The sequence below is a fragment of the Leopardus geoffroyi genome, chromosome B3 (genome assembly GCF_018350155.1).
Source record: "Leopardus geoffroyi isolate Oge1 chromosome B3, O.geoffroyi_Oge1_pat1.0, whole genome shotgun sequence".
NCBI lineage: Eukaryota > Metazoa > Chordata > Mammalia > Carnivora > Felidae > Leopardus > Leopardus geoffroyi.
The window spans coordinates 58,871,484-58,898,649 of NC_059337.1; the positions used below are offsets into that span (position 1 = coordinate 58,871,484).

General features: G+C 35.9%; 1 protein-coding gene across 1 annotated transcript; it reads right to left on the reverse strand.

Moving 5' to 3' along the window:
• Positions 1-955: 955 nt before the first annotated feature.
• Positions 956-25,946, reverse strand: TERB2 (telomere repeat binding bouquet formation protein 2). Its single transcript, XM_045448444.1, has 7 exons — positions 25,861-25,946; positions 25,665-25,746; positions 24,525-24,664; positions 21,870-21,931; positions 17,883-17,968; positions 10,211-10,299; positions 956-1,579 (listed from the first exon to the last, which is right to left on the reverse strand). The coding sequence occupies exons 1-7, from the start codon at positions 25,922-25,924 to the stop codon at positions 1,440-1,442; spliced, it is 663 nt and encodes a 220-aa protein (XP_045304400.1). The 5' UTR covers positions 25,925-25,946; the 3' UTR covers positions 956-1,439.
• Between the last annotated feature and the right edge of the window lie 1,220 nt (positions 25,947-27,166).

Here is a 27,166-nt window from a genome sequence, read left to right on the forward strand (position 1 = left end):
TTTAGTTTAGATTTTTTTTTAATTTACAAGTTCAGAAGAGTTTAACCACAAATACAAATATAAATATAAATAAGGAGAAGTTACCATATGGGAAAAACAGAACTTTCAAATGCTAATGCTGAGATTAGTGTTAAAATTTTGTATTATAAAATTTGAGTCATGAAGAAAGACCAGGGCCCACATATACCCAAATGATCCAAACACTTAAAAAAAGCACCTTTTCTTTAGTTAATTGTACAGTTGATATGCACTTCCTAGGTGAAAGTATAGTTTTATTTTATTTTATTTTTTTCAAGTTTGGACTGCTTTATAGAGAGAATCCCAAGCAGGCTCTGTGCTGTCAGTACAGAGCCCAATGTGGGGCTCAATCTCACGAACTATGAGATCATGAACTGAGTTGAGATCAAGAGGCAGACACTCAACTGACTGAGCCACCCAGGTGCCCTGGAGAAAGTACAGTTTTAAAAAGATGATAGCTTCACAAAAAATATATATCATTTACAAATCTTCAAAAAGTACTAAACCCAACAGATTCGACACAGTATGACCATATGAATAAAGATAAGAAGTTGCTATCTTGAAATCATTATATCTCATTACTATTTTAGCTTTTTTAGAAAACAAGCCAAGCATGTTGGCTTGTTTCTGGGTTCTCTTTGCAAATCTACTGTCACTTATATCTGTCATAGACTACAGCATATACCATTGTGAAACAGTGGGAAAGCCCTGGCTTGGAAAATCAAGACAGTTGTGTTCTAGTCCTGTTCTGGCAACCAACTAGTCACCCTAGACAAGACATTCTCTCATAGGCCTTCACTTCCTCATTGTTCTCCAAGGTCCTTTCCAGCACTGTGATTCTAAGGTGACTTGAGGATTCATTTCAGAGGATATGAACACTCATTTACATTGAATTCCTACTGGTACATGTTATCAGGAACTGTCCACACATGAAGTCTGAATCATTAAAGTGCTTTACTCTGTATTTTTCAAGCCAGAAACAGTAATTCAGAACTCAACAGTAACATTCTAATTTTTTAATTAAAATAAGATGATCAGAATCATAAAACTTAACATTGAATCTAGAAAAACATATATAATTAATTGAATGTTAAAGCCAAAAGAGCATCTGGCCGAGAGGGAGAGAGAGAAAGACTGAGACTTCTTATAAAGTGTTTTTATGACATTTACTCTATAACAACTGTGTACTCAGGATTTGTGGACATAACATTACAAACTGGGGAGAAAATCCAGCCCAAATGTCAAAACACAGAGCCAAAATGATTCTGAATTTCCTTAAAAACACATTTTGAGAAAGAAAGAGAAAAATTCTTCCCCATTTCCCCAATCCCCTTGTCCCAAGGGGAGAGTGTAAAATTATGTACATCTTTGCTAATATTTCATAAAAAACAAATAACTAGATATAAGTACAATTTAACTTATTATTTTCTCTTCAATTTGCTTTTTATAGCTGACATGTTAATTTCATTTTGAACATGGTATGCCAAATATCCTGAGCTTCCAGGAATAAAGTCACGTAGCTCCCCAAGGAATTTCTTCATGGAATCAATTGATATATAACCTACAAAATTAAAAATATATATACATTTGAAATCCTATCGTACTATTACACTATTTGTTTTTCAATGTCTTTGACTTATTAGAATTAAGATTTTTAAATAATGTTTTTAGAAAGAAGTAAAAAGAAGAAATAATACCAGTGAGAAGATTCTCCATGAAACTTGATAATTATTAGGGAACACCTTTCTTCCCAACTCCCCACTCCGTCCAACCTTCTACCTCCTTTTATTTTATTTTAAATGTTTATGTATTATTGAGAGACAGAGAGACACAGAGCATGAGCAGGGGAGGGGTGGAGAGAGGGGGAGACACAGAATCTGAAGTAGGCTCCAGGCTCCGAGCTGTCAGCACAGGACACGGGGCTCAAACTCGCAAACTGCGAGATCATGACCTGAGTCCAAGTCGGTCGCCCAAACAACTGAGCCACTCAGGCGCCTCTACCTCCTTTTAAAACACAAATATTTTGGGGTGCCTGGGTGGTTCAGTAGGTTAAATGTACAACTTTGATTCATGTCATGATCTTGCAGTTCGTGGGCTCAAGCCCCGCATTGGGCTCTGTGCCGACAGCTGAGAGCCTGGAGCCTGCTTTGGATTCTGCATCTCCCTCTCTCTCTGCCCCTCCCCTGCTCAGTCTGTCTCTCTCTGTCTCTCAAAAATGAATAAATGTAAAAATATTTTTTTAAATAATAAATAAAGCACAAATTTTGATTACCCACTTTGACTACTGAGAGTGTAATGTCCAGGTTGGGGATAAAACATAAAGTACGTAGACTAAAATAACTGGGAAATGTGTCTGGCTTAGAGTGTAATCACTCAGAACTATCTATCCAACTAGCTACTAACAGCATCAACAGCTCATCTTCACCAGCAGAGCTGGGAACACTTTCTTGCATGGCTAACACTGGGATAACATTGTTTAATAAGAAATTAAGGAAAGCCAGTATTACTGCTTAGTCAACAAGGGTTTTGGGTGTGAGTAATTTTTATGTTACATTAATAATCTGAAATTGATAAGAGAGTATCAAAAAACACCCACCTAGAATGCAGAGAGCTTAAGGACTCAATAACACTAAGCAATATTACCTTGATAGCAACTGCTTATCTGAATCATTGTATCTGAGTGATTGTATTTTAAGTGTATTGTGTTTGTAGTTTATATTAAAACTAAAACCTAGTTTAAAAGTAAATACTGTATGAGAAAAACTCTGATAGAGCTCAAAGATGATTGAGTTTAAAACACCACCATCAACATGTGGTACATATGCATATAACTTGATTGCTTCTAATAATAGATAATAAATTCACAGCTAATAAATTAACTATGAATTCAATAATATAAAACTGAGTAGTGCCTTTAAAGATATTTTAATCATAATCATTTACTTCAGAAAATCTCTTGAAGTACTATTACTACACTCTACGTGGTTCATGATTTTTGCCTAATGACTAGGTTCTGTATAAAATAAACTAGTGCAGAAAAATATTAACATTTAGTTAACTGCACATATACACAGTATGTGAAGTTTCTAAAGATATGTATGAGGATAGGAGTTTTAAAAATAATTATTACATTGATAAAAATATTCCTATAATTATAAGAAGGACATTTATGCATCAGAAATAGATTATTGTAGCAGTTTTGAAGTAATTATGACTTTTGGCTGAAGTCAACTGATGCCCAATTTATACTAGCTTAAACAAAAAGGGAGTGTACTAGAAAGACATTGCCATATCAACCAAGCTTGTGAAGAAGGCAGACATGTTGCTGGGCCTCAGAAGTAACTAGCTCTCATTGTTGTCTCTTACTGGTATCCAGTTTTTCTCTACATGTTAATTTCATTTTCCTTTCTTGAGGCAAGTTGGCTTTAGTAGAAAACATGGGCCCCCATTGCTCCCAAGTTTTGTATCTTAGAGCTATGGTTACCTGAATGAGAATGATTTGACTGGCTGCATTCCATGTCAAAAAATCTAGAGAAAAGCTGTGACTGGCCCAACTTAAATCAGGTAATCGTTCCCAAAGCAACTGTTAGAGGCGAAGAGCAAGCTCATGTTTTAGAAAATGACTGTTTCTGTGTAACCCAGATGAACTGGGGGGTGGGGCGGGGGGGGGGGGCAAGAAAAAAGAGTTCCTAGGAAAGGTATTCTTGGTGGAGGATTCCATAAGTGTCTGTGGTAACCAGCCTCCCAAATGGCCCTAAATGATCACTATCTCTTAGTATTCACAAGTTTCTATAGTCTCTGGAAGAAGATTCTGTATTTGGGTTGGTCTTTGTGACCAATAGCACATGGCCGAAGTGATGGTTTGTCACTTCTAAGAGTAGGATATAAAAAGCACAGTGGCTTCTGTCTTGGGTAGGCTCTTTTCCCTCTTGCAGTTCTCTCTCTGAGGAAAGCAAGCTACCATGATGTGAACAGCCCTTATGGATAGGCCCACCTGATGAGGAGTAGGGCCTTGAGCCGAAAATCAGCAAAGACCCAAGCCTGTCAACAACCACATGAGTGAGCTTTGAAATGTATTTCCCAGTTCTAGTTGTGCCTTGGAGTAACTGTAGCCTGGCTAACAACTTGACTGTAACCTTGTGAAAGACTCTGAGACGGAAATATCTAAGATGCTCCTGGATTCTTGGCCCTGAGAAACTATCAAGTAATAAATGTTCATTGTTTTAAACTGCTAACTTTTAGAGCAATTTGTTACATAGTAATAGATAACTAATAAAGTACCTATGATAGGTTCCCAAACTTTTAATTATCAGAACTTTTTGGTTTGAAAATTTTGCCTGCAAGATATTTACTATTTTTTTTATTAATAATACATGTAGCTATCAATCAGAACTTCTTCTGATAACCAGTGATATCAGACTGAAAGAATTTAATTCCAGTCAAAAGCAAAAACCAAACAAAAAACAGACCAAAAAAAAAAAAAAATCCCTTGATATTTTATAGGACATTTGGCACTATCTGAAGACATTTTTCGTTGTCACAATTTGGGGCCACTGGGTTCTAGGGCATAGCTCCAATTTGTATTTTCTGCAACCTAACATCTAATTAGTTCTATTTTAAGAGATTTAACATTCATTGAGCTAAATCTAACCCGTTTTGAGGAAGAGACAATTAAGTTATAGTCACAGAAATTACTACCACTGCCTAAATTACAACTGTCATCCACTACATTCCAACAAGTTATTCCTTCCTGTACAAGCAGATGGGCATGATTTTAAAAAAGGAAGTACTTGTCATTTTATATCAAAATTAAAGACAAATGAATTATCTCTAAAAATTGAAACTTTCTTCCAAGAAAGTGCTATAAAATTTTAACATAGGGGCGCCTAGATGGCTCTATTGGAAAAGCATGTGACTCTTGATCTTGGGGTCATGAATTTGAGCCCCATGATGGGTGTAAAGATTACTTAAGATAAATAAATAAAATTTTTTGTAATTTTTATTTATTTTTTTAATTTACATCCAATTTAGTTTGCATATAGTGCAACAATGATTTTATGAGTAGATTCCTTAATGCCCCTTACCCCTTTAGCCCATCCCCCTCCCACAACCCCTCCAGCAACCCTCTGTTTGTTCTCCATATTTATGAGTCTCTTGTGTTTTCATTCCCTTCCCTGTTTTTATATTATTTTTACTTCACTTCCCTTGTGTTCATCTGTTTTGTATCTTAAAGTCCTCATATGAGTGAAGTCATATGATATTTGTCTTTTTCTGACTGACTACCCTCTAGTTCCATCCACATAGTTGCAAATGGCAACATTTCATTCTTTTTGATTGCCGAGTGATACTCCATTGTATATGTATATACCACATCTTCTTTATCCATTCATCCATCGATGGACATTTGGGCTCTTCCCATACTTTGGCTATTGTTGGTAGTGCTACTATAAACATTGGGGTGTATGAGCCCCTTTCGAAACAGCACACCTGTATCCCTTGGATAAATACATATTAGTGCTATTGATGGGTATAGGGTAGTTCTATTTTTAATTTTTTTGAGGAACCTCCATACTGTTTTCCAGAGTGGCTGCACCAGTTTGCATTCCCACCAGCAGTGCTAAAGAAATCCTCTTTCTCTGCATCCTCGCCAAAATCTGTTGTTGCCTGACTTATTAGCCATTCTGACAGGTGTGAGGTGGTATCTCATTGTGGTTTTGAGTTGTATTTTCCTGATGATGAGTGATGTTGAGCATTTTTTCCTGTGTCGGTTGGCCATCTGGATGTGTTCTTTGGTGAAGTGTCTACTCATGTCTTTTGCCCATTTCTTCACTGGATTATTTGTTTTCTGGGTGTTGAGTTTGATAAGTTCTTTATAGATTTTGGATACTAACCTTTTATCTGATATGTCATTTGCAAATATCTTCTCCCATTCCACAGGTTGCCTTTTAGTTTTGCTGATTGTTTCCTTTGCTGTTTAGAAGCCTTTTATTTTGATGAGGTCCCAATAGTTTATTTTGCTTTTGTGTCCCTTGCCTCCAGAGACGTGTTGAGTAAGAAGTTGCTGTGGCCAAGGTCAAAGAGGATTTTGTCTGCTTTCTCCTTGAGGATTTTGATGGCTTCCTGTCTTACATTGAGGTCTTTCATCCATTTTGAGTTTATTTTTGTGTATGGTGTAAGAAAGTGGTCCAGGTTCATTCTTCTGCATGCACCGTCCAGTTTTCCCAGCACCACTTGCTGAAGAGACTGTCTTTATTCCATTGGATATTCTTTCCTGCTTTGTCAAAGATTAGTTGGCTATACATTTGTGGGTCCATTTCTGGGTTCTCTATTCTGTTCCATTGATCTGAGTGTCTGTTCTTGTGCCAGTACCATACTGTCTTGATGATTACAGCTTTGTGATACAGCTTGAAGTCCAGGATTGTGAAACCAGCTTTGGTTTTCTTTTTCAAGATTGCTTTGACTATTCTGGGTCTTTTCTGATTCCATACAAATTTTAGAATTGTTTGTTCTAGCTCTGTGAAGAATGCTGGTATTATTTTGATAGGGATTGCATTGAATATGTGGATTGCTTTGGGTAGTATTGACATTTTAACAGTATTTGTTCTTCCTATCCAGGAGCATGGAATCTTTTTCCATTTTTTTGTGTGTGTCTTCTTCAATTTCTTTCATAAGCTTTCTATAGTTTTTGGTGTATAGATTTTTCACCTCTTTGGTTAGATTTATTCCTAGGGATTTTATGGTTTTTGGTGCAATTGTAAATGGGATCGATTCCTTGATTTCTCTTTCTGTTTCTTCATTGTTGGTGTATAGGAATGCAACCAATTTCTGTGCGTTGATTTTATATTCTGCCTTTTGCTGAATTCATGGATCAGTTCTAGCAGTTTTTTGGTGGAATCTTTTGGGTTCTCCATATAGAGTACCATGTCATCTGCGAAGAGTGAAAGTTTCACCTCCTCCTGGCTGATTTGGATGCCTTTTACTTCTTTTTATTTCTCAATCATGTCTGATTGCTGAGGCTAAGACTTCCAATACTATGTTGAATAACAGTGGTGAGAGTGGATGTCCCTGTCTTGTCCTTGACCTTGGGGGGGAAAGCTCTCAGTTTTTCCCCATTGGGGATGATATTAGGGGTGGGTTTTTCATATATGGCTGTTATGATCTTGAGGTATAATCCTTCTATCCCTACTTCCTTACAAGTTTTTATCAAGACGGGATGCTGTATTTGGTCAAATGCTTTCTCTGCATCTATTGAGAGGCTCATGTGGTTCTTGTCCTTTCTTTTATTAATGTGATGAACCACATTAATTGTTTTGTGGATATTGAACCAGCCCTGCATCCCTGGTATAAATCCCACTTGGTCGTGGTGAATAATTTTTTAAATATATTATTGGATCTGGTTGGCTAATATCTTGAGTATTTTTGCATCCATGTTCATCAAGGTAATTAGTCTATAGTTCTCCTTTTTAGTGGGGTCTTTGGTTTTGGAATCAAGGTAATGCTGGTTTCATAGAAAGAGTTTGGAAGTTTTTCTTCCATTTCTATTTTTTGGAACAGCTTCAAGAGAATAGGTGTTAACTCCTTAAATGTTTGGTAGAATGCCCCTGGAGAGCCATCTGGCTCTGGACTCTTGTTTTTTGGGAGATTTTTGATTACTAATTTGATTTCTTTACTGGTTATGGGTCTGTTCAAATTTTCTATTTCTTCCTGTTTCAGTTTTGATAGTGTATATGTTTCTAGGAATTTGTCCATTTCTTCCAGATTGCCCATTTTATTGGTGTATAATTGCTTATAATATTCTCTTATAATTGTTTTTATTTCTGCTGTGTTGGTTGTGATCTCTCCCTTTCATTCTTGATTTTATTTATTTGGGTCCTTTCCTTTTTCTTTTTGATCAAACTGGCTAGTGGTTTATCAATTATGTTAATTCTTTCAAAGAACCAGCTTTTGGTTTCATTGATCTGTTCTCCTGGGTTTTTTTGTTTCGATAGCATTGATTTCTGCTGTAATCTTTATTTCCTGTCTTCTGCAGGTTTGGGTTTTTTTTTTCTTTTTCTGTTCTTTTTCTAGCTCTTTAAGATGCAAGGTTAGGTTGTGTATCTGTGACCTTTTTTCCTTCTTTAGGAAGGTCTGGATTGCAATATACTTCCCTCTTATGACCGCCTTTGCTGCGTCCCAGAGGTTTTGGGCTGTAGTGTTATCATTTTCATTGGCTTCCATGTACTTTTTAATTTCCTCTTTAACTTCTTGGTTAGCCAATTCGTTCTTTAGTAGGATGTTCTTTAGTCTCCAAGTATTTGCTATCTTTCCAAATGTTTAGTGTTTCATAGTGTTGTGGTCTGAAGATATGCATGGCATGATCTTGATCTTTTTGTACTTGTTGAGGGCAATAAATAAATTTTTAAAAATAAAATTTTAATGTAGAAATTTAAAGAAAGAAAATAATTAGTAAGAAAATTTTTAAAAATCAGAAAATTTTACTATTGTTTTACCTATAAAATTAAAAAAAGACTACCACAATTTAAAATTTTACTTTAAAAATTCTGGCTAATGATTATTTTTTATATTTTTTTATTATTTTATTTTTATTTTTTATTTTAGAGAGAGAGGCGGGGGGTGGGGAGAGGGGACAGAGGGAGGAGAGAGACAGAGAGAGAAAGAGAATCCCGAGCAGGCACTGCACTCAGTGCATAGTCTGACACAGGAGTCAATCCCATGACCCTGGGATCACAGCCTGAGCCGAAGTCAAGAGTCAGATGCTCAACTGACTGAGCCACCCAGGCACCCTGACTAATGATTATTTCTACGGTTCTTTTTCAGTTTGTTTTTAATATAACACTATCATGTCTTTTGAATAGTCAGACAGCAATGAAACATAGAGCAGCATTGTTACGTGTCCAAATCTAAGCATTTGTCTTTATTGTGCTGATTTTAACATTTATCATTGATTTTTTAAAAATGTTATCAAATGTTTGATATGTCCAAATGAACATGGGACATTTAGTAACTGGTGGTAGAGTTGCCTGAAAAAAAAATCAATACCAGTAACATGCCACAACCATGGTTTAAGGGGTACTTGCATTTTATCTGAATGTTTAGGTATAGGGATAAGTCAGGGTAGCAGTCACTATTCCCAATATTAGAACTTAAGTACTTCTACATAGTTCATTGTCCTTTGCAGTCCACATTTACTCCTCAAAGCCCCAGAACTGACTTCTCCGCTATCAAAGCTGGGTAGCAGTTTTCTTTGATGTCCCTAAGATTCAGTCTCAACCTACACATTAAAAGTTCTTTTTCAAAGTGCTTTTCTAAAGGCCAATTTATTACTCAGATGAACAGGAGGGAAAAAAAATGAAACAAATGGCTAGACAAAATGGTAAGAAGGAATAATACTATGAAAGAAGACATCTAGGAATCTGTGGACTACTTGCAAGAGGTAGTTTTGACACTCGTAAAGAAAGTGTGAGAAAAATACAAATGATTTTTAAAATGAAATTTCAAAAACCTGTATTTTTTAAGTTGCTGTATTTTAAAGACAATTTTTTTTTAAATCTCTATTTAAAAAAAAAGATCAATGACATTACTGAATACCACCCAGATCAAAGTATCTAACTATCCACCTCATTTAGCACTATCTAAGTCCCAGAGGCCACTTTTCAACTGGTTCCCTAAGTTCCATCCTCTCACATCAGCCTTAGTAAGCCATTTTTTCTTTACATCGGGCACTAGAAAAGCCAAATATGGAGTCCACGGACACCTGAGAACCTCTCTAAATTATATGTGAAGTTTGTGTATTATGTTTGTGTGTGTATGTATGCTAGGGAAAGGGGTCTATGTTTCATCAGATTCTCAAAGGAAACTATGATTAGAGTGGTCCATATAATTTATCTTCCAAATTGGTATGCCTGAGAGTAAAAAACTGATGCCAGGACAACAGGCATAAACTGGGACTGTCTTATGTAAAAACATGGATGTATATTCACACTACCAATAGACCAGTGTTTTAACAGAAAATATGGGGCCTATCTTTGGGTCAATTCTACAGATTTATTTAATGTAAATGATATCTCTTCTATTAGTATATGTAACAGAAGGGACTCTACTTGCCAGGCTGGTACAACAGCAGCTTTATTGTACAAAATATTCTTTTGTTTCTTCCCTACTTGGGTTTTCTCTAAATTTTATTTTAAATTACCTGTTACCATGTTGTTCACTGGATAATTCTGAAGAGGGAAGTACATCTGCTTTTCCATAACTGGAGTCCTTATAAAATGCTTTTCTGTGCTATAAAACGAAACAGAGAGAAAGTCATATTTATATTTGGGTTTTTTTCCTGAAAAATTATTCCAGGCAATATGTAATCTATTTGCTCTTTTTTTAAAAAATTTTTTTAAAGTTTATGCAAGGGAGGGGCAAGGGAGGGGCAAGGGAGGGGCAAGGGAGGGACAGAAAGAGAGGGAGAGAAAGAGAATCCTAAGCAGGCTCTGCAATGTCAGTGAGGAGCCTGATGCGGGGCTCGAACCTACAAACCATGAGATCATGACCTGAGCCGAAATCAAGAGTCAGATGATCAACTGACTGAACTGCCCTGGCACCCCAATAATCTATTTGCTCTTGATCAGATTTCAGTTTTATTGGGTGAAAATGTTAAATGTGAACTTTGTGCTTCTAAGTAATACAAAGGCCCATTCAGTTTTCCTGGCCACTTGACAAAGCAAATTTTTAATGTAGAAATCTAAGTCTTTTTTTTCAATATTCTGAAAAGCATAATAATTCAATAATACTTTATAATTAGATAAAATACATATATACATATGTAATCTTAAATATGCTAAAAAAAAGCAGAGTGGGTTCTATTTTAAATAATCACAGCATTTTTGTTATTCAGTGTTTAAATAACTGAAACTCTGTCAACTAGTACTTCAATACTGTAATAAATAAAAAATGATATCTGGGAAAATCATGAGGTATACTAAGATTCTGAAGTAACTTCTGAGTTAAAAAGAAAAAAAGTTAAATTATTCTGAGTGTGGTTGTATAGTATAATTAATTACATTCTAACTCTTAAGAGCTAAGTAGTTTTTAGCTAAAAGATCCTATTTTTAACTATGCCAAATAACAATGTTTGCTATATTTAGCCTGTATATAATTAATAGCTAATATAATTATGAAAACAAAAACCTCAATAATTAAAAATTGGGGTCATCCTTTATTATTTTCCTTTAAAAATCTAAAATTACAGTTAGTATAGTAAAACCTTTATTTTCAATTTGTTTAAAAATTAGATTTCATCTGAAGTCTTCTTCTTCTTCTTTTTTTTTTCATCTGAACTCTTCTAAAAGAAACTATGGCTCACTTAGGATAAGATCCTTCAAATAAAGCAAAATAATATTCCCAAAAGAATCAGAAACTGAAAAGGGATAACCTTTATTATTATTTATCAAGGCTCTAAAATTTTTCGCTAAGCAATGAGATGGAGGAGGAGAGGGAAAGAAATGGAAGACATATCTAGTTAAAAGGAAGAAGCAATCTTTCATATTAACAAATTACCCTGAAAAGCCAAGAGAATCAACTGAAATATTTCTAGAATCTTAAAGATTCCAAGTGGGTAGTAATAAGACAAATACTGCCAAATCAATCACTTTACTTTATAATAGTAATAACTAATAAAAAATAAAATGAAAAAAACCTGATCCAATCCACAGCAGCAGCAAAATTCATAAAAATCTATAATAACCAACACAAGAAATATATGATTCTATATGTAGGAAAGTAGGAAACTTTACTCAGATATAGTAAAGAAAAGTAGGGGTGCCTGGGTGGCTCAGTTGGTTAAGCGTCCCACTTTGGCTCAGGTCATGACCTCGCCACTGGTGAGTTCGAGCCCTGTATTGGACTCTGTGCTGACAGCTGGCAGCATGGAGCCTGCTTCAGATTCTGTGTCTCCTGCTCTGTCTGCCCCTCCCTCGCTCATGCTCTGTTGCTTTCTGTCAAAAGTAAATAAAGATTAAAAAAATGTTTTTTTAAATAAAGAAAAGAAAAATAAAGAAAAACAGAAAACATTCTCCTGGATAGGAATACTGAAAATTATAAAGGCCTAGGGATTCTCAAATTTAAGTTTAACACAGTTCTCAATAAAATCCCAAAGGGATTTTAGAGGTTAAGAAAAAATAATTCTAAAATTTACCTGAACAACAACATATTAGAAAATCAAATAGGCAGACCGAATGTATAATAGAATGAAAAAAAAAATACCTAGCAATAATCTTAAAAGACATACAAGATTTGTATGAAAAAAATATGAAAATGTTCCTTAAGAGCCAAAAAGAAAATTTAAACAAGTGGGGGAAAAAATACCATTTTCTTAGATAGAAAGATTTGGTATCAAAGATAGTCTCCTTAAGTTAATCTATAAATTTTTTTTTGTAATGTCACTAAAAATAATAATTTTTAAAAATATTAACAAGGTGATTCTAAAATTCAAATAGAAAAATAAACCAGAAAGAATAGCTAAGCATTAGGTAAAAACTAAGTAAGTACAAATAAACTACGGATTTAATTAATTATAAAAAATAAAATAAAAATAAAAGGCTTGTGTAAAAACAAAAAGAATAGCTAAGAAAATCTGAAAAAGAGTAAAGAAGAGAAACTAGCACTAGATATTAAATCATATTATAACTAACTAAAACAGAGTGGTGCTGTTGTATGACAAATGAGTGGAATATAAAAATATAAAATCCAGAAATAGACCCAAATACTTACAGGGAACTAACCTATAATAAAGGTGGCATTTTAAGACAGTGAGGGAAAAGATGAATTATTGAATCAATAGCCACAAGTAGGGTAGCTATCTGCAGGAAAAAAAGAAAAAGAAAGTACATCCCCACCTCATATCTTATGTCAAGATATACTCCAAATGTGTCACAGATTTAAATTGGAAGATAAAGTCATCATTAAGAAGAAACCATAGCAAAAAATAATGATGATAATAATCTTTTTAAAAAAATTTTTAATGATTATTTATTTTTGAGAGAGAGACAGAGCGTGAGCAGGGGAGGGGCAGAGAGAGAGGGAGACGAAGATTCTGAAGCAGGCTCCAGGCTCTGAGCTGTCAGCACAGAACCCAATGCAGGGCTTGAACTCACAAGCTGTGAGGTCATGACCTGAGCCGAAGTTGGACACTTAACGGACTGAGCCACCCAGGCACTCCACTGATGATAATAATCTTAAGAGTAGGAAGACTTTCCTAAGTACAATACAAAACCCAGAAAGCCATTAAAGAAAATGTTAATAAGTATGAATATATACAGTAAAACATTTCTGCATGACAAAACCTAACTTTTTTTTAATGTTTATATTTGAGAGAGAGAGAGGGAGCAGGGGAGAGGCAGAGAGAGAGAGAGAAAGACAGAAGATAGGAAGTGGGCTCTGTGCTGACAGCAGAGTGCAGTCAGTGCAGGGCTTGAACCCACAAACCGTGAGACCATGTCCTGAGCCGAAGCCGGATGCTTAACCAATTGAGCCACCCAGGCACCCTCAAAACTTAACATTTTTAAAGTCAAAGACAGGGACGCCTGAGTGGCTCAGTCGTTTAAGTGTCCAGCTCTTGGTTTTAGCTCAGGTCATGATCTCACAGCTTTGTGTGTTGACTTCACAGCTTTGTGGGTTCTAGCCCCAAGTTGGGCTCTGCGCTGTGTGGAGCCTGCTTAGGATTCTTGCTCTCCCTCTCTCTCTGCCCCTCCCCAACTTGCACTGTCTCTGTCTCTCTCAAATAAATAAATACATAAAAAATAAAGTCAAAAGACAATAGGCTAGGAATTATTAATTGTAATTTATTTCACAAAGAAGTAATTCTCCTAAAAGGTAAAGGGTTCTTATCAAAAAATAAAAATAAAAATAAAACTCAATCAATAGGAAAATGTGCAAAGGATATGAACAAACAGTTCACAGAAAAGGAGATACAAGTGATTCTCAAACATCTGAAGACACTCAGCCTCATTCATAATAATAGCAATTCAAACAAAACTAGAGTGAGATACCATTTTATACCTATTAAATTGGCAAAGACCAAAATATATGATAGCACACTGCATTGGAGAAGGTGCAGGTGAAAGAAGGGTGACTAACTATCCCAGTTTACCCTGGATTTAGGGGTTGCTCAGGAGACAGAGCTTTTCAGTGTTAAAACCAAGACAATCCTTAGCAAACCTGGATGTTTGTTGGTAAACAAACCTGAGAAAGTCACTTTTAAATATAACCAGTAGGAGCATAAATTGGTTTTACCTATATGGAAAGTAATTTGATAAGACCTATCAAGAATACAAATCTGCATACCTTTTGACCTAGCAATTCACCTCCTAAGAATTACCCTACAGATACTTGCACACATAGAAAATGACATTACATGATCATCCACTGAAGCACCACTTTTAATAGCAAACTAGAAATGATGTAACAGTCCACTGAAATAAGGGACTCGGTAAATAAATTATGACAAATTCATACCATGGAATATAACACAGTACAAAAATGAAAAAGCTCTTTATATAATAATATGGAATGATCTCTAAGGTAAAATGATTGAGTGAAAGAAGGCAAGGGACTGAACAGGGCTTACAGTCTATCACTATTTGTGAGAAAAAGGAGAAATGAAAATATTTATATTAATTTGCTAGTATATGCACATATAAGAAACTAGTAATAATGGTTGCTTCTGAGAGAGCAATTGGCTTGCTAGGGACCAGTATTTTCACAGTGTCCCCTTTTGTATATATTAGATTTTGATAATTAAAATTTGAAAATGGAATAATATGTAGGCATGAAGAACTGAGGAAAAGATTTTTAAAAGGAGAATAATCAGTTTGGGACTTGCCTTGTCAGGTATTAAGATACATAAATAAAGTTATATAATTTAAAAGAATATTATATTGAGAGAGAAATAGATCCACAGATTAATGGAATAAAACAGTCTAAAAATAGATCTCCATATACGTAAAAACAACCTATGACAAAGGGAAATTACCCATCAATTAGAAATAGATTTATTATTCAAAAAACCCCGTGGAAATTTCTTATTTGTAAAACAAAATCAATTTTGATCTCCTACTACCATAAACCAAAATAAATATCTGCAGAATTTAAAACTGATTTTACATTTGAATGGGCAAGAACTTTTCCAAGTATAAAAGCAACAGAAGAAATTATAAAGGAAAAGTGATCAGTTTAATGGTACAAAAATTTAAACTTGTATCTCTAAAATAGTATAAGCCAGACAACAAACTGAGGATAAAATGTGACAAACTGGCAAAAGGATAATATAGCTATTATATAAAGTTGTCAGACAAGTTGATAAGAAAAACAATGAGACCCCACACACACAAAAAAAGGGAGAAAGAATAAAAACTAACCACAGAAAAGGAAATATAAAATGCTAATAAACAAATTCAAAAAGGCTCAAAGCCATTAGTAATCAAAGAAAAATAAAAATTAAAACAAAATGTATTTGTATAAAATAGCAAGAAATGTACTAATGTTAGTGGTTATCTCCAAGTGGTGTGGTTGTTTATAATTTAAATTTTCTTTATTTTATTTTCTATTTTGACAAATCACACGCATTAAGTTTCCAACAGAATAATTAAATTCATGCAATTTTCAGAAGATTTTGGGAACATATTGAGAAGTGAAAATAGCATAGTGATTAAGAGTTTGGATTCTGGATCAGCTAGACTTAGCTTCAAATTCAGTTTCACTATGTAAGTAATGTTGGGTGACAGCTCTCTGAACCTGTTTCCTCAATTGGAAAATGAGGCTAATAGTATTTATCTATCTTATAAGGTTATGAGAATCAAATGAACTGATTAGCTCACAGGTGTCTTGTATTTAGCAAGTGTTTAATAACAGGTTCATCACTTAGTATTCAGTATCACTAGTAGTATGCCAACAAAATACATGCTGAGTAGGTCCAAAGTATTTTATCTATGTACACACTGCACCCTCTGGTGGTTCCACAAAGAAAAGGCTCTAGGTTAGATACCTACCTAAGGTATCTATCTATTCATATCCTTTGTCTATTGTTATTGTTTTTAGAATGGACATATTTTCCCCAGATTTGTAAGCCTCCTTTGTATTTTTTAAAGAAACTAGTTTTTGTCAGATGTTTTTCCCCAGTGTATATTTTTCTTTTGACTTGATTTATGGTATTTTTATTGCCACATACAAGTTTAAAATATCTGTGGTAGTCAAACTTAATCTTTTCCTCTATGGCTTCTGTGTTTTGCAGGACAACCATTTCTTGAAGAATTTATGCATCTGATATCTTTTCTAGTCAAGTGAATCACTGGGAGTTACCTTTTATTTTCGATTTCTCAGCCTTCTCTTACAAGGCCCTTAAGAATATCTTCATGGTCTTACCTCCTCTATTTTTTTTTTTAATTTTTTTTTCAACGTTTATTTATTTTTGGGACAGAGAGAGACAGAGCATGAATGGGGGAGGTGCAGAGAGAGAGGGAGACACAGAATCGGAAACAGGCTCCAGGCTCCGAGCCATCAGCCCAGAGCCCGACGCAGGGCTAGAACTCACAGACCGCGAGATCGTGACCTGGCTGAAGTCGGATGCTTAACCGACTGCGCCACCCAGGCGCCCCTTACCTCCTCTATTTTTATTTTTCTGCCTCTCTTTACCAGTTTCTTGTCTCAAAAAGCATAACAAGTAAATTCAAAGGAGTGCTATACATAGATATCCCAAGCCTTAAAATATTGATTCTCAGACTTAAGTGGTAGAATATCTAGAAGTCGACCATGAAACAATGTTTTACTAAACTTAATTAAATACAAAACTTTGGGTAAATTAGATAACAACTAACTTTAAATTATAACAAATCAACTAGTAGGTACAAAAGGTATAAGAAAAAATTATGGAAGAAAAACTTAAAATTGAAAAAACTATATAAAGTAAACCTGTTTTTATATTGAAGAGAGACAGCTACTATTAGATCATTTTTATTTCAGCAATCAAATACCAGACCTTTGAAAAGCCAGTACTCTCTGTGAGTATTTGAAAGCCATGGAACTGGAAAATACAGAATTAGGACTAGATTATGAATAAGACTGAAACAAAGGGGGCCTCTCATAGATTGGCTCTAACACAATGGCAAGTCCATGATTGTCTTTTTAATTTCTTGAACCAAAGTGACTACATCATAAACAATTTAGAAAGGAAGGGGGAAAATCACTTAGAACTTCCAATCCTAATAAAATTACTGCTAATATATAGTATATTTCCCTATTTAGAAAATATTTAAAAAGTAATATAACAGCACTACTCATACATAAATTCTTGTTTCTTTTCTGCAAGAATAGTCTAGCATAGTGGTTGGCTCTGGAATTAGACTGACCCAGTTCAAATCCAACTTTTCCCCACTTAATAATAAAAGTTTATATGGCTTTGGGCAAATTAATCTATCTAACCATAGATTTATTTTTCTGTAAAATGGCAATGGTAATAATTATAGTATCAATCCTGTAAGAAGATGGTGAAAATTAGAGGCGCTTGGGTGGCTCAGTCAGTTAAGCGTTCCATTTTGTCTCAGGTCATGATCTCCCAGATCGTGGATTCAAGCCCTGAATTGGGCTCTATGCTGACAGCTCTGAGCCTGGAGCCTGCTGCAGATTCTGTGTCTCCCTCTCTCTCTGCCCCTACCCGACCCATGCTCTGTCTCTCTGTCTTTCAAAGAGAGACAGAGTTTTTAAACGTTAAAAAAATTTTTTTAAAGAAAAGAAGACAGTGAAAATTAAATGAGATAAACACAGCTAGTGCTCCAAGATGCCTCCATTGAATTGAATATCAATGAAGTAGATGAATTCAATACCTTTTGGATAGTTCTTTTTTGTGATCTATTGCTAGTTCACTGCTTTCCTTAAGGTCCTCAATTTCCTTTGGTGTTACTTCATCATGCTGTGGATAGCAAAAGAAATCACATTTTTAAAAATCACATCAATGATCCAATCAAATGTTTTTTCAGAAAGCAAAAAAGTAAATTAGCAATATATACTGAGAGTCTTAAAATTTTTATACACTTAGGTACATTCAATCTAGTTTGGTGTCAAAAACTTACAAAATTTTGTACATACACACAATTATACTATTTGTTTTTAGGGATAGGTGATGAAGAACAGAATTGTTAAAATATCAGCTGTGGTTGTAGTAGATAGTAAAATGTGAACTAATTTTATTCTCCTATCAACTTTGGAAATTTTCCCTAATGTGGCCATATTACTTTTTAGTTTAGTGCCTGGGTGGCTCATTCGGTTAAGTGTCGGACTCTTGATTTCAGCTCAGATCATGATATGGTTCATGAGTTTAAGACTCGCTTTTGCACTGTTAGTGCAGAACATGCATGGGATTCTGTTTTCCTCTCTCTCTGCCCACCCACCCCCACACATGTTCTCTCTCTCTCTCAAAAATAAATAAATATTTAAAAGATAAGGAAAAAAATTTATTAATTTAAACTTAAAATTCTTGACTTGAAGATTCCTAGGCTTCCTATAAATTATAGATCAAAACTATGAAGTAAGCTGAACAAATTGTATTTCCCCTTCAAAATTAAAATGGAGTATTTAGCATGGAGTTATGAAAGAATCAAACATGTATTAAGTTTTTCAAAAAGATTATGTGAAAGTGACTCAGATACTAGTACCTATCACATAATATATTTACTTAATATGCCTTTGGGAAATATCTGTTTATGTCACAAATGTCCAAATAATAACATAACACTCCTCAAATTACTTACCAGATTTATGCATGTTGTTGCCATTCGATGAAGTACCTTCTACTTATATATTCTATGGTTACATTATTATAATTGCCTAATATTCAATATCAATCAATATCTTGAAAGAACAAGTCACTTATCATAAAATCATATAATTTCTAGAGCCAGTCATCAATACAGGCATGTTCTACTAATTTTTTCATAGAAAAAATACTGGATTGGGTTGGAGCAGAGAAAATTTGGTTCCATTTTGCTAATATCTAGTACGTGAACTAAAACAGGTTTTTACCTTCTCTTTACCTCAGGTCTCTCATTTCTAAAACTGAATGATTAAATTAATGAGCTTTAAGGAGCTTTTAGCTCTAAAGTTCTGGCTTACTCAATAATAACTGTCAAATAACAACCATTCTATCACCACTCGCGTCCCTGAAAACAATATGACAAGCCAAGGATTGGATATTTTGATCCTTAGTACAACATAGCCAAAGACACTAAAATAACGGTTATTTTCAGATGATGACAACTTGGGGGAAAAAAACAATTTAATAAAAGGAATACAAAACATATAAGTTAATTGCTTGGCTCCAGAAATATAAAGATTTCTGAAAAATTCCAAACACTGAAAAGTTAAATAATACATTAAGTAGTATATACCTTTCACCTAGATTCACAAAGCATTAACATTTTTATCACTCTGCTGGTCCATTTGAAAATACTTGCAGATAATATGACATTTCACTCCTTAATCTTTAACTTGTGTTGTAGGGTTTTTTTAATGTTTATTTATTTTTGAGAGAGAGAGAGAGAGTGGAAGCGTGGGAGGGGCAGAGAGAAGGGGACAGGATCTGAAGTGGGCTCTGTGCTGACAGAAGTAAGCCCAATGCATGGCTTGAACTTATGAACTGTGAGATCATGACCTGACCCAAAGTCTGACAACTGAGCCACTAGGTGCCCCTAGCTTGCCTTGGCTTTAAAAAGCATTCTTTTAAGATTGTTAAAAACTGAGAACAAACTGAGGGTTGATGGGGGGTGGGAGGGAGGGGAGGGTGGGTGATGGGTATTGAGGAGGGCACCTTTTGGGATGAGCACTGGGTGTTGTATGGAAACCAATTTGACAATAAATTTCATATATTAAAAAAAAAGCATTATTTTATTTTTATAATGCCACCATCACAATTAAGACAATTAACATTAATTAAATATTACCTACTAGTCCATCTTTAAATTTTTCTGATTGTTCTCAAAATGTCTTTTTTACTTTTTATTTTAAAAATATCCAGAATCGGGGTGCCTGGGTGGCTCAGTTGGTTAAGCTTACAACTCTTGATTTCAACTCAGGTCATGATCCTGAGGTTCATCAGTTCGAGCCCTGCATCAGGCTCTGTGCTGATAGTGCAAAGCCTGCTTGGGATTCTCTCTCTCCATCTCTCTCTGCTCGTGTTCACTCTCTCTCAAAATAAATAAATATTTATTTTTTAAAATATCCAAAATCCAATCAAGGTTTATACATCACACTTGGCTGTATATCTCTTGATCTAGAACAGTGTTCCTGCTTTTTTATTTTTTATGGCATTGTTTTAAAGAGTCTAAGCCAGTTAGTTATTTTGTGATATGTCTCACATTCTGGAATTCTCTGAGTGTTTACTCATAATTGGATTAAGGTTAATTAGGTTAAACATTTTGAATAAGAACACTTTATAGAAAATATTGTATACTTTTATTATATCACCTCAAGCTGAACATAATGAGAGCTTATTCCAATATTGGTGATGCTAAATTTGACCAGTTGTTTAAGGTGGTATCTGCCAGATCTCTCCATTGTGAAGGCATATCGCTTACCTTTGTAACTACTAAGTAATCTGTGGGGTGATAATTTGAGATCATGGTTTTAACATTCATTAATGACCCTGCCTAAATCAATTATTTTACTGGGGGTGGTAAAATGGGGATTTTATATTCTACCAATGTTTCTATATTTAAATTTTTTTAAGTTTTATTTGTTTTTTGTTTTTTGGGTTTTTTTTTTGTTTTTTGGGTTTTTTTTGAGAGAGAGACAGAGACAGTACAAGCAAGGGAAGGGCAAAGAGAGAGGGAGAGAGAGAATCCCAAACAGGTTCTGTGCTGCCAGCGAGGAGCCAGACATTAGGCTCAAAGCCATGAACCATGAGATCATGATCTGAACCAAAACCAACAGTCAGACACTCAACCAACTGAGTCGCCCAGGCGTCCGTGTATTTATTAGTTGCTATTTCATAAAGAAGTTTGTCTTATTCCATGTTTTCTTTCCTTCCTTCCATCACTCCTTCCTTCCTTCCTTTATTCCTCTTCCCACCTCATTTCCTCTCTTCCTTCTGTTCTTATTTTCCTTTCTTTATTCCTTTGGAGCATCACTACTGAATCATGGATTCTTTTAAATTTAATTCATTCCTGTCATTCTTTTTGATGCTCAAATTACCCCAAATTTGGCTATTGCATAAAAATTTTGAAGTAAGTCAAAAGCATAGGCAAATTTGAAGCAGAATAGCAAAAGCTATAAAACAGTCAATTTTCAGTTTTGTACACATTTATTGACAGGTGTTATTGAAGATATTTAAGAAATGACACAACAGAGGGATTAGTAAATCAGAATCTATGCTGGCAGTAAGGGTGCCTAGATGGTTCAGTCAGTGGAGTGTACCACTCTTGATCTTGGGGTTGTGAGTTCAAGCCGTGTGTTGGGTGTAGAGATTACTTAATAAAATAAAATAAAATCTTAAAAAAAAATTAAAAGGAAGAATTATCTATTCTGGCCATAAAAAACTGGGTAAATACTATGCACCTATTACTCCCTTAATATTAGTGATAGAAACAAATTTTCAAATTTTTTACATGAATAATACAATAAAAATATCTCAATTTCATCAATGTGCCAGCGTAAAAACAATGTCAGACTAGATTATATTCAATAAAAGCATGTCCTTTAAATTCTATAATCTGGATCACTGACATTAATATGTCACAAGTAAACATTTTTAAGATTACATTGCTTTCAAAAATTTTTGAAACTGTAGATTCTAACCAAATACCTTTATTTACTCTTACCTCTTCTATCTGAAAATGTTGATCTTGTTCCCAAATAAAATTACCAAGTTTTCTTCTTATTTCTGTGGTAAGAAAAAAAAATCCAATACTATTTTTTAAAGTAACTTGGTAGAATTTTCTGAAATTTACCTGAAGTCTGAAATTTCTACGCCAGCATTATTCCATTTGCATCAAACTCACCTAAGATAGTTGTTTAAAATGCAGATTCCTATTGAATCAGATGAATGAGGAGGAGCTCAGGAATTTGCATTTCTAACAAACTCCCCAGATGGTTCCAAAGCATTATAAGAATCATTATTGTAAACTTTTTCTGCTGGAGTATAGGTCTTCATTAGATGTTTGTATCTTTAGGCCAACCATTAATAAAGAAGACAATCTACAGTCAAAATAAAAGGTATAAAATTCCTAAATTTGTAGAGTAGAGGTCCTCAAGAATTCAATAATTTGGTAAAAGAGGAGTGGAAGAGTAACATGTCTAGTGGGCATGGTAGTGTGTGTGTGTGTGTGTGTGTGTGTGTGTGTGTGTGTGTGTGTTTTAAAAGTTTATTTATTTTGAGGGGGGAGGGGCAGAGAGAGAGGAAGAGAGAGAGAAGCTCAAGCAGGCTCTGCACTGTCAATGCAGAGCCCAACACGGGGCTCAAACCCACAAACCATGAGATCATGACATGAGTCAAAGCCAAGAGTTGGATGCTTAACTGACTGAGCCACTCAAGTGCCCCTAGGTCACATTCTTAATGATCTCAAAAGTTTCCATAGTAGCCCACTTGCAGACAAAAAGGTAACATCCCTCTAGACCTATGTCGTCCAATATAGTTGCCACTGTACTAGTTATATATCACTACCATATTGAAATGTATGGCTAGTCCAGATTGAGATGTACTAAAAGTGTAAAATAAAGTCTGGATTTCAAAGATTTAGCATCAAAAAAAGAATGTAAATATCCCAATGATTTTTTGTTATATATTGAAATAATATTTTAGATACATTAGGTTAAATAAATATATTAAAATTAATTTCACCTACTAATTTCATCTATTTTATTCACTGACTTCTTATACTAGAGAATTTAAAATCAATATGTGGCTCACATTTGCATCTCACACTTATACTAAACAATTCTGGGCTGGGTAGATAATAATGTATACTTTTCAATCTTAAAAAGGAGCATGTTTTCACTGAAAACAGATTTCTTTAATTTAAATACATTTTAATGTAAGATGCTAAACTCAAAGACAGGAGTAATAATTTAAAATCAGGTCAGATAGTCATTCTATAATATAAGCCCCGTGAAGGTGGATATTCACTGATTTGCACAGTTTTTGAGTCAATTAGTTCGCCTATCCAGTCACTAATTTATTTGTATAAATAAATTATTTTGGAACAATTTATTGTTATAACCAGCTCTCACAAGGACATCAACTGTGGAAGGAATCCCATCTTTGGGGTTTCTAAAGCTCTTCTATAGAAATCTTTTTCAAGTTGTTTTGTTTCGTTTTGTGCTTTGTTCTAAATAGTCTGCTTACTGGGACTTTGTTTTAGCTTCAGTCTGTCTTTCTAAAGGACAGACACACATATATCAAGAATTGGGTAATAGGGGCGCCTGGGTGGCGTAGTCGGTTAAGCGTCCGACTTCAGCCAGGTCACCATCTCGCGGTCCGTGAGTTCGAGCCCCGCGTCGGGCTCTGGGCTGATGGCTCGGAGCCTGGAGCCTGTTTCCGATTCTGTGTCTCCCTCTCTCTCTGCCCCTCCCCCGTTCATGCTCTGTCTCTCTCTGTCCCAAAAAAATAAATAAACGTTGAAAAAAAAATTTTTTTTAATTAAATAAATAAATAAAGAATTGGGTAATAATGCAAGACCTAAAATGGAGTATTTAAGGTTACCCCACAAAAGATAGGGAAATGATGTTCCAAGCAGGGAGTACTAAAAGAACCAATCTCAGAAGCAGTTTATTAACTTGCCCTTTATAGGATTGCTGAAATAATTAACATGAAAGTATTTTTATTTTTTTTATGTTTTCTTAAATGTTTATTTATTTTTGAGACAGAGAAAGACAGAGCATGAATGTGGGAGGGTCAGAGAGAGAGGGAGAGGGAGACACAGAATCTGAAACAGGCTCTGGACTCTGAGCTGTCAGCACAGAGCCCGACGTGGGGCTGGAACTCACGGACCGCGAGATCATGACCTGAGCCAAAGTTGGACGCTTAACAGACTGAGCCACCCAGGCGCTCCAGTACTTTTAAAAGTGTAAAGAACAGGGGCACCTAGGTGGCTCAGTCGCTCAAGCGTCCGATTCTTGGCTTTGGTGCAGGTCATGATCTCGTGGTTCGTGAGTTGGAACTTGCTGAAGTTCACAAAACTAGTAAGTATTGGATCCTAGCCAGTAGGCACTGTGAGGGCAAGATCTGCTTTTTGTCATATTCTGCACTGAATCCCCAGTATCTGGGTTGAAACCTGACACACAGTAGGAGTTTAGTGAATGTGTGAATGAACAATAAACAAAGCTAGAATATACACCCAAGGAAATGTGATCCCAAGTCCCTTTCCACTTATATTAAATGATACAAAACACAAAAATCTCTGAGAACAAAGCTCAGTAAAGTTGGGTGACCTAGCTGGATTTGGCTAACAGAGATTGGATGACTGATCTTTGCTAACCTTTTTGCAGGCATGCAGGAGGAAGAATGAAGTGACCTAAAGCCACCGAATTTTTTACTTCAGCATTAGCTACTGCAGAGAGATAGTAGGCATGAAAAACTGTAGCATTATCTTCTATGTAATCAAGGCTCTGATATATCCTAGGAGAAAGAAAGGGAGATATTTTAGGTTATAAAATAAAGAAGAATGGGGGCGCCTGGGTGGCGCAGTCGGTTAAGCGTCCGACTTCAGCCAGGTCACGATCTCGAGGTCCGTGAGTTCGAGCCCCGCGTCGGGCTCTGGGCTGATGTCTCAGAGCCTGGAGCCTGTTTCCGATTCTGTGTCTCCCTCTCTCTCTGCCCCTCCCCCGTTCATGCTCTGTCTCTCTCTGTCCCAAAAATAAATAAACGTTGAAAAAAAAACATTAAAAAAATAAATAAATAAAGAAGAATGTATTCAACCTTTCAAAAGCAAGAATAAGTGAGTGAAAGTAGGGATAATTAGGTGTGGGCAATTAGGACACTGGGGAATAAGAGAGTGGGGTGGGGGGCAGCCAGGGTGGTGACCAGACTTCTGCTTTGTAAACATAATGGAACAACAATGTGAAGGGGGGTCGTAGGTGGGCAGATTGGAGGCAGAGCAACTACTGTTATTTATATTCCGTGCCAGAGGTAATGAGGGCGTGTGCGAAGGTGGTTGCAGGGAGTACGAAGAACTTTTACAGGGTACGTGACCACAGGATACGTGTTTGGCCACTGACCGATTAATGCGGTGGAGTTGTTATTTCCAAGAAACTCCTATGGTTTTCAGTTTGAGAGCACAGGACTTGGTGCAGGTGTGAGGGGACAATCAGGAGATTTGGTTTAAACATATTGAATGTGATGGGCCTTCAAGGCACCACGTAAACTTGTGGGAGAGACAGCTGGAAACGTAACCCTGGAACTTGGGCGGACTCGTGAACCAAGTAGGAGGCCATGTCGCTGTGTCGGAAAGGAGAAGAGAAAGGTCATTTATATCCCTCCCCGCTTCCCATCTAGGGCTGAAAACTTGCTCATTTCCAGTCTACTCCTGTGATCGATATTTATTAGGGGCCTGCAACTTCCAACGCCAGCTGCTGACTCATCGCGACCCAACAGGCACTGCCAGGTGGCCTTCAGGTACCTCAGCGTGTCTGGGTGGGAGGCATCACAGCTGAACAGGAAGTCGGCGGCCCTCGGGTCACTGATGGAGCCCCCTTCGGCCACTGTGGAGGTAAGAGCACAAGGTGAGCCTAGCAACTACCCTGGGACCAAAGCACCAGAGCGAGAAGGGATGCTCAGTTCACCACCTCACCCACCCCTTCCGCCCAGCTGCCTACCCCAGAACTGCCTCAGTTCTCCGCCAACGCTGCGGCAGAACCAACCCCGCTGCCCTTGAAACATGGCGTCCGGCTGCTTTCGGGGATGTGGGGGCGGGGGCCTACCGGGGATCGCTGATTGGCCCGAGGTGCAAAGCCACGCTCAATGATTGGTTCTCAGAGTAATGGGCGGGAAAAGCCTGCGGCAAGAAGGTGAGGCGTCTGGCTGGCACTGCTGGAGAGCTGACCGGCTCTGGGGCTGTGGAGAGACCGTTCAGCTTTCCCCTGACATTGCGGAGAGCGCCTAGTCACGTTGGTGAGTTTTAAACCCTCAGTATTCAAGTTATTGTGCTATTGTTACGGGCATGGGCACAGGTTCTGTGGCATCAAGCATTATTTTGCAGCAAAACTCATTGTATCATTTCATTTATAAGTGTTTCAGTTACAATCCCTAAAGATAAGGAGTTTCAAAAAAGCAAAACCACAATACTATTATCACACTTAAAAATAGTAATTCTTTAATATTGTCAAATTTCACCGGTGCCGAAATTTCCGGTTTTTTCAAAATTATGTTTTTCTTTTACAGTTTCCACCACCACCACACTTCACTTCCTTGCATCACTTTTGATAAAGTCTGTTTTCCTGGTGTTGGGTCCATTAAATCTAAACTCTCAAAAATACTGATATAAAGCCTATAAAACATTTTACTATCTTTTTTAATGCCTGCAGGTTCTGTAACAATGGTTCCTTATTCATTTCTGTTATTAGCTATTTGTGCCTTTTTATTTCTTAGTCTCACCAGAATTTGTCAATTTTATTAGACTTTTCAAAGAACAAACTTGTGGCTCTTTGTTGATACTCTTTTATGTGTTTCTTCTCTATGCCATTAATTTCTGTTTTTATAATTTCCTTGGTTTTAAATTGCTGTTCTATTAATTTCTTGAAAGAGGAGTGATTTTCATTCTTTTATTTCCTAATATGTGCAGATAAGGCTATAAATTTCCTCGAAACTGTGTGCCGTGCCACAGTTTTCAAGATGTCATTTTTTATTGTTCAATTAAACATATTTTCAGCCTTCTAATAAGTTATCTGATCCATGGGTTATTTAAAATACTTCAAAGTTTCTAAACACGTGATTATTTAGTTACCTATTGTTAATGATTTCTGGTTTAAATGCATTAAGATAAAAGAATATGGCCTATATGCTTATAATCCTTGAAATTTGTTGAAATTTCCCTTATCATTGAAGTGTATGGTCAGTGTTATGTTTGTGTTTGCAAAGAATATTCTACCTGAGTGTTGGGTACAGCATTCTGCATATGTTCAT

Bases quoted from the DNA above. Each gene is read 5' to 3' on its own strand.
- TERB2 (XM_045448444.1), bottom strand. From the start codon at position 25,924: ATGTTTCAAGGGCAGCGGGGTTGGTTCTGCCGCAGCGTTGGCGGAGAA. The intron at 24,665-25,664 runs GTACCTGAAGGC...TCTTTCTCCTAG, and splicing joins TCCCACCCAGACACGCTGAG to GATATATCAGAGCCTTGATT. The intron at 17,969-21,869 runs GTAAGAGTAAAT...TGCTATCCACAG, and splicing joins AACATTTTCAGATAGAAGAG to CATGATGAAGTAACACCAAA.